At 41.3% G+C, this 12403-nt stretch overlaps 1 protein-coding gene across 2 annotated transcripts in view; it reads right to left on the bottom strand.

The window, feature by feature from the left end:
* Positions 1–10703, bottom strand: part of LOC127576757 (exocyst complex component 6-like) — a 140324-nt gene extending 129621 nt beyond the window's left edge. Inside the window, exon 1 of one of the 2 annotated variants that reach the window (XM_052027474.1) lies at positions 10365–10703. In XM_052027474.1, the coding sequence (XP_051883434.1) occupies positions 10365–10462 (98 nt within the window). In that variant the 5' untranslated portion in view covers positions 10463–10703. The remainder of the gene's footprint in view (positions 1–10364) is intronic. The other variant, XM_052027473.1, reaches the window with a different exon arrangement.
* Between the last annotated feature and the right edge of the window lie 1700 nt (positions 10704–12403).

Raw genomic sequence — 12403 nt, 5'->3', positions numbered from 1 at the left:
GACAAGTACAACTACCACATTTAAAAGATATTTAGACAGGCACATGGATAGGAAAGGTTTAGAGGGACATGGGCCAAATTCAGACTTTACATTTATTCACTATGAAAATGAATATGTTCTACAATTTCAATTTCTGAATACATCCATTTCAATCTCAATTCCCATTTCTCAGAATTCTTGAATCGCTGTACCTCAGTACACATGACTACAATAAACCAATTTAATTCAGCAACTTATGTACTGACTCAAGAAGGCACCATGTTGGCATGGACAAATTGGGCTGTAGGGCCTGTTTCTATGCCGTATAACTCTATGATGCTATGACACAAGATCTTGGCTGATCAACCACTTTGACACCGAAGAGAGATAACCAAAGTAGATACTAACAAGTTTTGTATCACAGTGCTATGATCAAATAATAACCTTTATCAGAGATGCCAAGAGACAATACCAGTCCAAAAATAGAGTCCCAGACCAGCCGTCAGTTGTGGCAGGGCTTACATGCTATAAACGGGCTACAAAATGAAGTCAGGTAAACAGCGCATCCCTTCCTGTTAAGCTTAATGCATACTATGCACGTTTTGAATAGAAGGGGCTTGGAATGTCACCACCCACCCTGACAGCCTCCAATGCATCAGAACTCAGTCACCGCTGCAGATGCGAGATCAGTACTCCAGAGAATGAACCCACAGAAAGCATCTGGCCTGGATGGTGTCCCTGGCCATGTCCTTAGATCCTGCTCAGATCACCTAGCGGGGGTATTTGCAGACATTTTTAACCTCTCTCTGCTTCAGTCCGAGGTCCTCACCTGCTTTACGACCACTATCATCCCAGTGCCCAAGAAAAACAAGGTAATGTGCATTAATGACTACCACCCTATGGCTCTGACATCCACGATCATGAAGTGCTTCAAGGGGCTGGTCGTCCCACACATTAATTCCAGCCTCCCAGCCAACTTCGACTCACTGCAATTTGCCTACAGCCGAAACAGGTCTATCTGGAGAGTAAGGAGACTATTGTTTATTGACTACAACTCCGCCTTCAATACTATAATTCCAAGCAAACTCATCTCCAAACTCAAACGTGGGACTCAATACCTCCCTTTGCAACTGCCTGAACAACAGACTGCAATCAGTAAGGATAGGTGGCAACACCTCCACCATGATTATTTTCAACACTGGTGCCCCATAAGGCTGTGTCCTCAGCCCCCTACTCTACTCCCTCTACACTCACGACTGTGCGGCCAGATTCTGCTCTAACTCCATCTGCAAGTTTGCAGATGACACCACGATAGTGGGCCGAATCTCAAATAACAATGAGTCATAGCACAGCAAAGAGACAGAGCCTAGTGACATGATGTCAAAACAACAACCTTTCCCTTAATGTCAGCAATATAAAAGAACTGGTCATTTACTTCAGAAAAGGAAGCTGTGTACTTGCACCTGTCTACATCAATGGTGCTGAGGTTGAGAGAGTTGAGATTTTCAACTTCCTAGGAGTGAACATCACCAATAGCCTGTCCTGGTCCAACCACATAGATGCCATGATGAAGATAGCTCACCAGCACCTCTACTTCCTCAGGAGCCTAAAGAAATTTGGCAAGTCCCCTTTGACTCTGACCAATTTTAAATCGATGCACCTTAGAAAGCATCTGTCACAGCTTGGCATGGCAACTGCTCTGCCCATGACTGTAAGAAACTGCAGAAAGTTGTGGACACAGCTCAGCACATTATGGAAACCAGCCTTCCCACCATGGACTCTGTCTACACTTCCCACTGCCTTGTTAAAGCAGCTAGCATAATCAAAGACCCCACCCACCCCAGACATTCTCTCTTCTCCTCCCTCCCATCAGGCACAAGATACAAAAGCCTGAAAACACATCATCAGGCTCAAGGACAGCTTCTATCCTGCTGTTATAAGGCCATTGAATGGTTCCCCAGTATGATAAAATGGACTCTTGACCTCAATCTACTTTGTTATGACCTTGCACCTTATTGTACTTTACTCTGTAACAGTAACACTTTATTTTGCATTGTTTTTGTTTTACCTTGTACTACCTATTGTAATGAATTGATCTGTATTAATGGTATGCAAGTTTTTCCACTATCTCAGTACACGTGACAAATTTACCAATTCACCAGATGTTTAAAGTCCTATTTGAAAGGCAGCAATTCCCAAAGCAAAACTGCCTCAGTGCTGCAATAAAATATCACACCAATTAAATATGATATGTAGAAATGCAAAAGCAAATGGACCTGGGGGTAAAGACAGACCTGCATTTATACAGAATTTTACATATCATTCTAAACCACTTTACAGCCAATAGAGCAGCTTTGAAATGTAATCACTACTATAATGCAGGAAACACTGCAGCCAATTTTCCACAAGCAGCTCCCAGAAACAGCAATGTGAAAATAACCACACAGAATCTCATTTCAGGTTTGTTGACCATGAGATAAAAACATTAGTTAGGCCATTCAAAATAACTCCCCCGCTCTCCAAAATATAGTGCTACAAGATCTTTTATATTCAACTGGGAAAACATACAAGGCCCTTTGTTTAATGTCTCATCTCAAGACGGGACCTCCAATACTGCAGCACTCCTCAGTACTGAACTGAAGCACAGCGTAAACATTAGTGTTCAAGTACCAGTAGACAGACCTGGACTCATAACCTGACTCGGAAACAGTAACCAGCTAAGCCACGACTGACAGAGGGTACATTAGTTACAAATATTCTGAGTTAAAGCCTATTGGATACTTGGCTTTGTAAGTAGAAGCATTGAATGTAGAAAGACAAGGGAGCCATGTTAAAAATTTGCAATTCTCCAGTTATATCTCAGGTGTGGAATGCCAGGTTGGATAGGTCAGCAAGGCAAGGATTTCCCCAAACAAGGAGAAACTGGAGAAGTAGGGCATTTAATCTACTGCAGCAGAGATGTTTAAACAGTTCATTTAGAATCAGAAGTATGGAGCATGGAAACAGGTCCTTCAGCCCACTAAGTCTACACCACCCATTTTAACACTAATCCTACCCTGATCCATTTTATTCTCCCCACATTCCCATCAGGGTTTTGGCAGGGGGAAGGGTGATAAAGGAAATAGGTGGTGCCGAGTAGTTTACTCCAGGATTCAGTTTTCAGATAGCAGTTGTTAGGAGTTAGACAGCTTTAAAACTATAACAATCGATCAAAACTTATGAAAGACCGAGACTGTGAAAGATGACATTTAAGAAAAAATGTAAAGTGCTGGATATTTAAAAAAGTAAGATTAGAGAAATAGCTAAAGATGAAGCTGAAAGATCCTGCAGCCTAGCAGTATTGACAGAAGATTCTAAATCATTTCTATGCAAAAGTCAGGAGGTAAAATTAATACTGTACTAAACAGCCAGAATAGTAGATTATAAATAATAGGTCACGCAATACTTCTCTGTTCAGAAAGTACCTTGACCACAGTGTCCACATCCAGTCAAAGTCATTCCAACAACTGTAGGCAGTGCAAATGAAGAGCCACAAGACTAAATTTTGCCATCAAGGTATTGAGTATTAAAAAAACCTGGAATTTCAGTCTTAGAGCATGTCATTTAAGAAGCAATCTTAAAGAGATAATACTGCAGAGCAAAGTAAAAGGGAAACTTGCAGTTACTCTAAACTAGATTCTATAAACAGATCAAGGAGACAAAAACAAATCCAGAAGATACTGGAATTTTCTTGTTTACATCAAGAGTATTCAATTGAGCAGCACAGTTTACAGCTCGTCGAGCTGCTCCCTCTCAGCTCCAGCGACCCAGGTTCAACCCTGCCCTCCAGCAGTTTGTGAAGTTTGCACCTTCTCTCTATGACTGCATGCATTTCCTCCAGATACACCCCTGTCCTCCCATATCCCAAAGACCTGCAGGTTGGCAGGTTAACTGGTCACTGCAAGTTGCTCCCAGCATGCAGCTAAGTGGTAGAATCTGAGTGGGAGTTGATGGGCTTGTGGGGAGAATAGATTGCAGGGGGGATAAAAGAGGTAGATAGTGCCCCTTGGAGCAATGGATGTACAGATCCTGTTTAAAAAAAACAGCAGACTTAGAAGCTGGGATACTGCATTCAGTACAGCATGGTCTTTTCAGGATGGATGAATTGAATTAGGATTAATGGCCTCTAACACCTTTATTTAGTCTGTGAAGCACTCCTACTAAGATCTACAAGTCACTGAATTTACCAAAGGGACTGTCTCATTTTTACAATAATTGTTTAATTGCAGACAAAGTACAAAAACTATATGCAGTTTATAATTTTCATGTTCCATTTTACAACTTCTTAGAAGCTTAGGAAGCATTATAGATGCTGGAAAAAAATTGTTAAAATGGAGGTGGGAAATTAGAACAAGATAAAATATGGAAATTCTTCAAAAAACACAAGAATGCCTGTTCTTTGTAACTATCGACCAATGAATTGAATCTCATACTAAACCTATGCATTCTTAAGTAAAGCAACACATACACATTGTTCCCTATACATTGCTAAACTTGTTAGAGACAAAAAAAACTTCCTGTTCTCCATTAATGCACCCTCCACTATATGTAATCCACAAACTGCATTGTTGGCCAATTTCACAGCATAATTTCTTCAAAGAACAGCTCAAAGTGATAGAAGATAAGTTATTCTGAAATTATTTGCCTTTCACTCGGAGAAAAGTGACTTCATCTTGGAGAATAGCCTGCACCTTCCATTTTCTCCAAAGTATAAAGGGCAGACTATTTTAAAAGCACGTCATTACACTACCGATTATCAACAATGATAAAATGAACACAATGAACCTCATTCTCAAGTACATGAAAATGAGGTAATATGTCATGTAAAACATTGTATAATAATACAACACAAACCAGTAAACTGTTCTGAGTGTTGGATACCTACAATTACTAAAAAAAAATGTTGTAGTGTAAAAGCAAAAGAAAAGTTACTTAGAATACTTAGCAAACCTGAAAATGCAAAGAAACATTACCACAGGGGAGAAAGCTATTAACAATATCAAAAAAACTGGGCCAGGTAGGAAAAATAAAAGCCTTGACTGGAAGAAAATTAAGTGACCTAGATGGGATAGAATTTAGAAACATAGCCAGTTTCTAGAAAAGGCCATGTGAGGGTGGACCAGCGGACAAGAGGAAAGGATGCAAGTGCTACGGGTAGATGAACAGGTAATCTTTCACTTATTGTTGAAGTTGAGAGTGATTGAAGATGAGAGTCTGTGGTGGTGAAGCCAGTGTTATTTTTCCTTTCCTGGATAACCTTTGAATAATGAGCCAGCCTGTTCAATCCGACACAACACCTGAAACTTCACTAACTTTTCATGGCCCTGTAGGTCTAATGAAACTTGAGATCCCTTTAATGCAGTCTCCCACAAAGTGCAATAGTTATCAGGGGGTGACTACACCCAAGGAGACAAAGCCCGAAGAGCTCTATCACCTCTTTAAGGCCTTCTGACAGCGCCTGCTGTCAAGGCCTTTTCAGCTGCTTCAAAATGTCTGATAATCAGGGACATTTAAAAATAGCTGAAAATTTTAAATTAGTATAATAAATGTATTCAAATACATTAACGAATGCAAAATAATGCTTTTGTTTAAAAGTACTATTTTTACCATCCAGGTTAGAGAAGCCATTCAAATGAATGGGGCCTTGCAAGATACACCATTCACTTGGCTTACAGCTAAGACAACAAATATGAAGTGCATCCAGCCCCCTAGCTCGGCACGAGTGATTTCCAACCCTCAGACTTGTGCCAAGTCTACCACCAGAACAAGAAATCAGCTCCATCAGCATTTGATATCCAGCCCATTCATACTTCTGTGCTGCAGTGCACTTCAACCACAACATTTAGGCCTTTGAGTAACAGTGAAGTACTAATTGTCAAAAATGTCACCTTTTCAAAGAAATATCAAACTGAGGCCCCAGCATCTCTTCATGTGCACATAAAAAAAACATAACATTTCTTCAAAGACTAACAGGAGAGTGATTCTGCTATCCCCATTTATCTCTTGTTAAACATTACTAATCAGACTATTTGGTCATTACCACACAGCTTTATTCTGAGAATTTAGATTTACTGCCACACCTCATAAATTACCACTATGTGAGCATGTTTAGAAAGTGTTTTGGGATGCCCTGGAAAGGAAAGGTTATACAAGAGCACAAGCATCTTTTAAACATGCACAAATGGTACAGGAAATCTAGAGTTGTGACTTGTGTAGATGCGCCATGGCTTTTTTGAGAAAAGCAACCAATCTGGAGCTATAGGCTTGAACCACAAGCCAGAAAATCTTTCTTTTAATGTCATGATGAATCAGTCATAGTGCAAACCGATTATAGTTCTGTGTGACTAAAGTTCAACTTTAATTTTGTAACCATCTTCTCGGCTTCAGTATATCCCAAATTCTTTATAGCCATCCAAACGTGTTATCACTGTCATTAAGACAATTATTTAATATGCTATATATTTAATATATTTAAGTCATTTTTTTTTTACAAAAAATTAGGGGGGGCGGGGGAAGATTGTGTAAAATTTCTCTGATCCTGCACCAGGTCCACCCTTGCATGGGATTGGATTTACTTTGCACTTCGATGGGGTTTCCTGGTCTGCAGATTATAAAGTACTGTTTGTATTTTTTTAAACAAACAAGTGTTTAAAAATTAAATTTAAATTTTTTTTTAAACCTTGCATATACTTTGATAGTTTTAAACATCTCTAAATATCAGAGACATTTAAAAACAAACTATTGCTGTCTTTAGCACAAATTAAGGATCTGACTCCAGCTTTGTCTCTGTCAAAGTGTGCCAGGAACAGTGGCTCAGCAGGACACTGCCTGAAACTAAGGCACTGGCAAGACCCTGCTGCCCATTTGCTTGTTGTGGAGGGTCAGCTAGATTGGCCTGCCACATCCAGTTCAGGTGAGGGAGGGTGGGCACAATTGTGAGCAGTGGAGTCCAGAATGATCTGGCCGAATTGTAGTCATTGCTTGACTTTTTGTTTATCCAAAAATGCACAATGAGATTACTCTGTGCCTCAATTTGACATGAGCAGTGAACCAGTTAGTAAATATTTCCTTCCCTACATGTTTATCATTGCTATTGAGCTGGATTCAAGATCAAAAGAACACAGTTTCCTCTTCAGCTCATCCAAGTCCTCTGTCTTCAGGGCACACAACTGTATCCCCAAACCAAAGTTTATGAATTAGTAGATTAGAGCCTGATCCAGGATGTGCAAATTCATTCAGCAAAAAAAAATCAGGTGCAGAATTCAAAAATGTGGAGAAAAAGACTAAATTGAAAAAAAGATGAGGGACACTTAGTATTTTAAGTATCTGTCGTATAAAAGCTGAAGGAATGAGTCTCCAAGCTTGAGGGCTATTAATTTCATCATTATTCCCTCACCACACCCCCCCCCCATTTTAATTTTCAGTTTTTTGTAGATGTTCAATTATATTGTCAAACAGTAATTCAACACAACAATCAAGTGCAGTTTCATTGTTGTCAGGTTTAATTACTGCTTGACAGTATAACATTGGCAATATAACCTTTCAATTTAATTTCTAGCCTCTCTTAACTTTTGCAGTCTTGGAAAAAAGACTAACCGACCAATTGAAAACAATAGTTCTGTCTTTGCGGACAAGAGCAGAGTAATGGTGCTTGCCACCAACCTCAAAGAAAGAGGCCCTCAAAAATCCAACAACCTGTGACATAGACTGCCCCTTTTCTGTCATTGGTTGCTGTAAGGCATCAGTTCAATAAAATCCCAGGCACACTGCAGACACAATGTCATTGTGTTGACTAGGCTACTATATTAAAGTATTCCCAATGGACAGCTAGATCCTGTATGAATAGGGACGCAACTGTTTATCTCTTGAACCAAATTGGGTTGAAGCAGCATTAATGAACATAATATACTATGATTCATGAACTACAAGCTTCAGTTCAGATGAAGGAACCAATATATGGGGAAAAGAATGGACTGAGAAAAGATTTTTTTTTAAAAAAGTATATCAATTAAAAATCAAAGCAAAAAGCCAAATATATTAAGCATTTTAGGGTGTAAAATAATCTTGTGTGTGCGCCAATCTAAGACAGCTGAAATACAAACTAAAAATCCATAATATCTTGAGATATTATGAAGAAATTACAATTCACCCACACATTAGTTTAATGTAACCAGTATTTGAGGCTTAGTGCACCATTAATCACTCCATTCTCATATACAGGCAACCCCAACCATACGGGTGGGGGTGGGGGGTTGCATTCCTAGAAAATGGGCAAAGACAGTTTCCCTAAGGCAGAGCCACATCATCTGCACATGCGTCAAGAAACACGGGCTGAAAAAAAAGTGTTGATTTATTTAGTTTATTCCTCCACCCCTCCCCCCCCCCAGAAGCAAATTTCAAGAGAGCAAATTTTATTCCGTATCTCAAGTTTTTAAGTAGTTTGTGAATCCTGCAAGGGCGAATTTCCATAACCCAAATGGCTGTAACCTTAAGGTCGCTTGTAATATTTTCAAAGTATTTTACAGCAAGTTCCCAAATATTTGACATTTTCAGCAATTCAACCAATTTATTGGTATATTATTGTCACTTGTACCCAGGTACAGTGAAAGACTTGTCTCACATACCGAATAAAAAATTTACTTTTATTGCAGCCTCAATGTCTGCAAAACAATACAGCCTGTGAAAGAGGATCAAGATCCGTCACTGACTTAGGAATTCCACATTAAAGTACACATGCCAAAAAATACCAAAGATGTAATCATCTCTATTAAAGAAAATTACATGAGTTTTGTCATCATTACGAGTGATATCACGACCATGATTATTTGTTTACAATTGTCTGGATGTTGCAGATCTGTTTTTAGACTATGAACAGCAAGAGCGTCTTGAACAGTAACAATCAATGTTGAATGTTCAGTATGCTGATTATTGCTGCACATATTTTACAGCAATAAACTGTTAATATTCACACTTTCAGCAATCTGTGCATCAACCAGATGTATCATTGCATAATTACAACTGTACTACCCTCAGCAAACCTCAACAATGAGCATCAACAGTATAAGGAAGTCCTTTCAAACATGATACACCAATCACATTTATAATTAAAATCATAATTCCCTTTAATAAATTTGTGTGGCATATCCAATACCTATTGTAGTTTCATGCACTATACAACAACATCATCCTGCACAACTGGCAGAAAATGCACAGCACTACTGGAAGCATGCAGCAAAGGGAATCGTTGCTGTATAATAGACTCTGATTGTGAAATAGAGACACAGGACACTGCTGATGCTGGAATCTGGAGCAACAAATAATCTGCTGGAGGGTCAAGCAGCATCTGTAGAGGAGTGGAATTGTCCTGATGTAGGGTTTTGACCCAAAACATTGACACTTTCCTCTCCGCCACCACCTCCCCCCCCCCCACACAGATACTGCTTGACCCACCGAGTTTCTCCAGCAGATTGTTAGTGACTGCGTGAAAGATGGACAATCCCACCATATGGCAATATCCACTCTATTATTCTGACGATGTTAAGGACACTTAATGTGACACAAGGAATGGCACGAGCAAGCAGCTTCTACTCAAACTCTCATCATAAGAAAGTGTCAACCATCAACTCTAGGAAAAGATTTAGAGCTGGAGCTGCACACAAGCCCAGTATCCATCAATTGTGTGCCATCAAGAGAATGATGTACACTCTTCCTATAACCTTGGACATCTGCAATATGGAGAAGCACACAGAAGCTGTTGGGTAGCTTCCCCTGTAGTTAAAAAGAAACATGCTGGAAATCTGAAAAAGACAAAATGCTGGAAATTTTTCTAATGAAAGGTGACGGAATTGAAACATTACATGTCTTTCTCTCTCCCCATGCCACCTGACCTGCTGAGTAATTCCAGCATTTTCTGTTTCTTTTTTATTTCAGTTTCCCCCTGTGACGCTGGGCCAGTGGCACAGAGTCCCACTGTAGGGCACCCTACATCCCTGGCTGTGACAGTCCCACCTTAGGGCAGTGTCATCCTGCAAGGCAGGGTGTGTGTCAGTCCCCCTGCAAGTCAGTGTTTACATTCACGCGAGTACAAGTGGCCACCAAAACGTCCTTCAGACGCAGGAACCTTGAAAATTGAGACCCGCGGCTCTTGGCCCACAGCCAGCACCGGTACCCGTCCTCCCTCCCAAACCTCCTCCTCCCTCCCCCTCGCCCATCTACACAGCGAGGCAACGAGCCGAAGGGCCCCCCAAGCGCCCCAACGACGGGACCTCAGGCAGAGGCGGCGGGGCCTGGCGCGGAGCGGGCGCTCCCGGTCCCCCGGCCCCGCGCACGGAAGCACCGCCACTTGCCTGAGCGTTGGGCCCACGCAGGCCGCGTCCGTGCTCTCGATCTCCTGCAGGATCCGCTCGTGTTCCGTGGCCGTCTCCAACCCCTCGGCCTCTGCCATCTTGCAGCTCGGGCTGGGCGTCGAGAGGCGAGGCCAATGAACCGCACCTAACGGCTCATGCCTTCCTCCGCCGCAAGGTTAAAGGAGAATAAAAATCACCGAGGGGACGCCACACCTCGTCGGTTCCGGGTCCTCGGGCGCTTTCACTTTCCTCACCGTACCCACCCCCCCTCCCCGATCGTGCGCGCACTCGCCGGCTCGCTCCGGTAATGCGCGGGCGCGCGCGCGCGCACCCTCTCTCAGCTTCACCTGCAGCAAACCAATATTTGTGTTTTGGTTGTTGTGCAAATTTATATGTCAGCGCTCAGTGGTGCAGAAGTCACCCTTCGTGTTGCATCCAACTCCCGACGTGCACAGAATGACACTGGAACACTCAACACGCGTCTCACCTGTTGGAAAGGCGGCTTCGTTCCCTCTGCACTGATCGTCCGACTGAAATCCGGACGTAACCTAACACCTTAAACTTCACGTGGCGGATCGGGCTTATACAGTGCGAACAAACTAAAACACATTTATTGCCTTTAAGGTTTTAAGGTTATGGCAATGAGCCGTTTCGTCCCCATTCCCAAATTCAGAATTTCTTGTTAACAGGAGGTCAATCCCATTCGAGTTGCCGTGAATCGCAGATGTGCGAAATAAAAGTTGTAATCTTATGAAAATTCATCCAGGTTAAAAGACTTTTGACGAATGGTGTCGAAGCATAGCAGCTCTAAAATAGTTGAATTATATGAGGGAATGCGAGGAGTTTCCCCAGCATACAAGTTTGACAGCCACAATGACCCCCATATAGCGAAAAGTTAGAGGTTTGACGACTTACCAACAAGACATTTCTAAACATTATACAAGTGGAGCTACATATGAAATATGGAACTATGCTTTCATAACACAAGCTAATTTATTGACTTGACAGTGATAGAGAAAAGAGCTGATCAGATATCAGGTACTACTTCAGAGGGAGGAATCATTGAATTATCTCAGACCCACCTTAATACATCACTGCAACTTCAGCAGGATAGATCCCATATTAACAAAAACAAACTGAAGTAGGATTTCAATAATAAGAATGAAAAAGTTCATAATTTCTGTTCAGAATATTCAAATCTTAAAGGCAATACATTTGCATGTTAGCACTGCATGAGCCAAACTAACATCTGATTCACCATATGAAATTGAAGTCCTAGTAGGCCCCTTTCAACCTGCATATGCTCTGCAAAGCTTATTTCTTCCTCCCTTAACTATTCTATCTCCCCTTGTCCAGTATCTTTACACTTACATCCATGATACATCTGATGCCCACCACCACTTTAACAGTTTCCCATTCCCAGGTCTCAACCATCTCATCTTCACTGTGGATATCTAATCCCTCTACATCTGCATGCCACATCAGGATGGTCTGAGAGCCCTTCACTTCTTGAACAGGCCAAACCTGTCCCCTTTATCTTATTCATCCATTGAAGAAATCCATCAACTCAACTCACTTTTTCCAAATTAATTATGTAACTTTGGGAACTCGTATGGACCAAGCTATGCCTGTCTCTTCATCAAATACATGGAACAGTTCTGGTTTCAGTCTTTTCAAGTCCCCTCTTCAATTCTTTCTCCATTACATTAATAACTGCATTGGTGCTCCTTGCTGCATTCATACAGAACTAAAATGTAATTCCCTTGGCTGCCATTTCTCACCCTGTTCTTTCTTTAACATGGTCCAAGTCTGGCTCTTCCCTTCCTTATTTTGAAATCTCCATCTCAAGGGATGGATTACCTACTAATACCCATTACAAGCCCATCAATTCTCACAGCTATCCAGAATACATACACCTCCCCTTACCCTACTTCCTGCAAGGACTCAAATTCTATTTTCCCAGTTTCTCCATCATATCTACTCCAACGACAAGTCTTTCCAGACCAGAACCAGATATGGCGTGAGGTACAAAAGGGGCT

This window comes from Pristis pectinata, chromosome 12 (assembly GCF_009764475.1).
Source record: "Pristis pectinata isolate sPriPec2 chromosome 12, sPriPec2.1.pri, whole genome shotgun sequence".
NCBI lineage: Eukaryota > Metazoa > Chordata > Chondrichthyes > Rhinopristiformes > Pristidae > Pristis > Pristis pectinata.
Note: the sequence above shows the minus strand (reverse complement) of the source record. Positions and strands in the feature narration are given on the sequence as shown.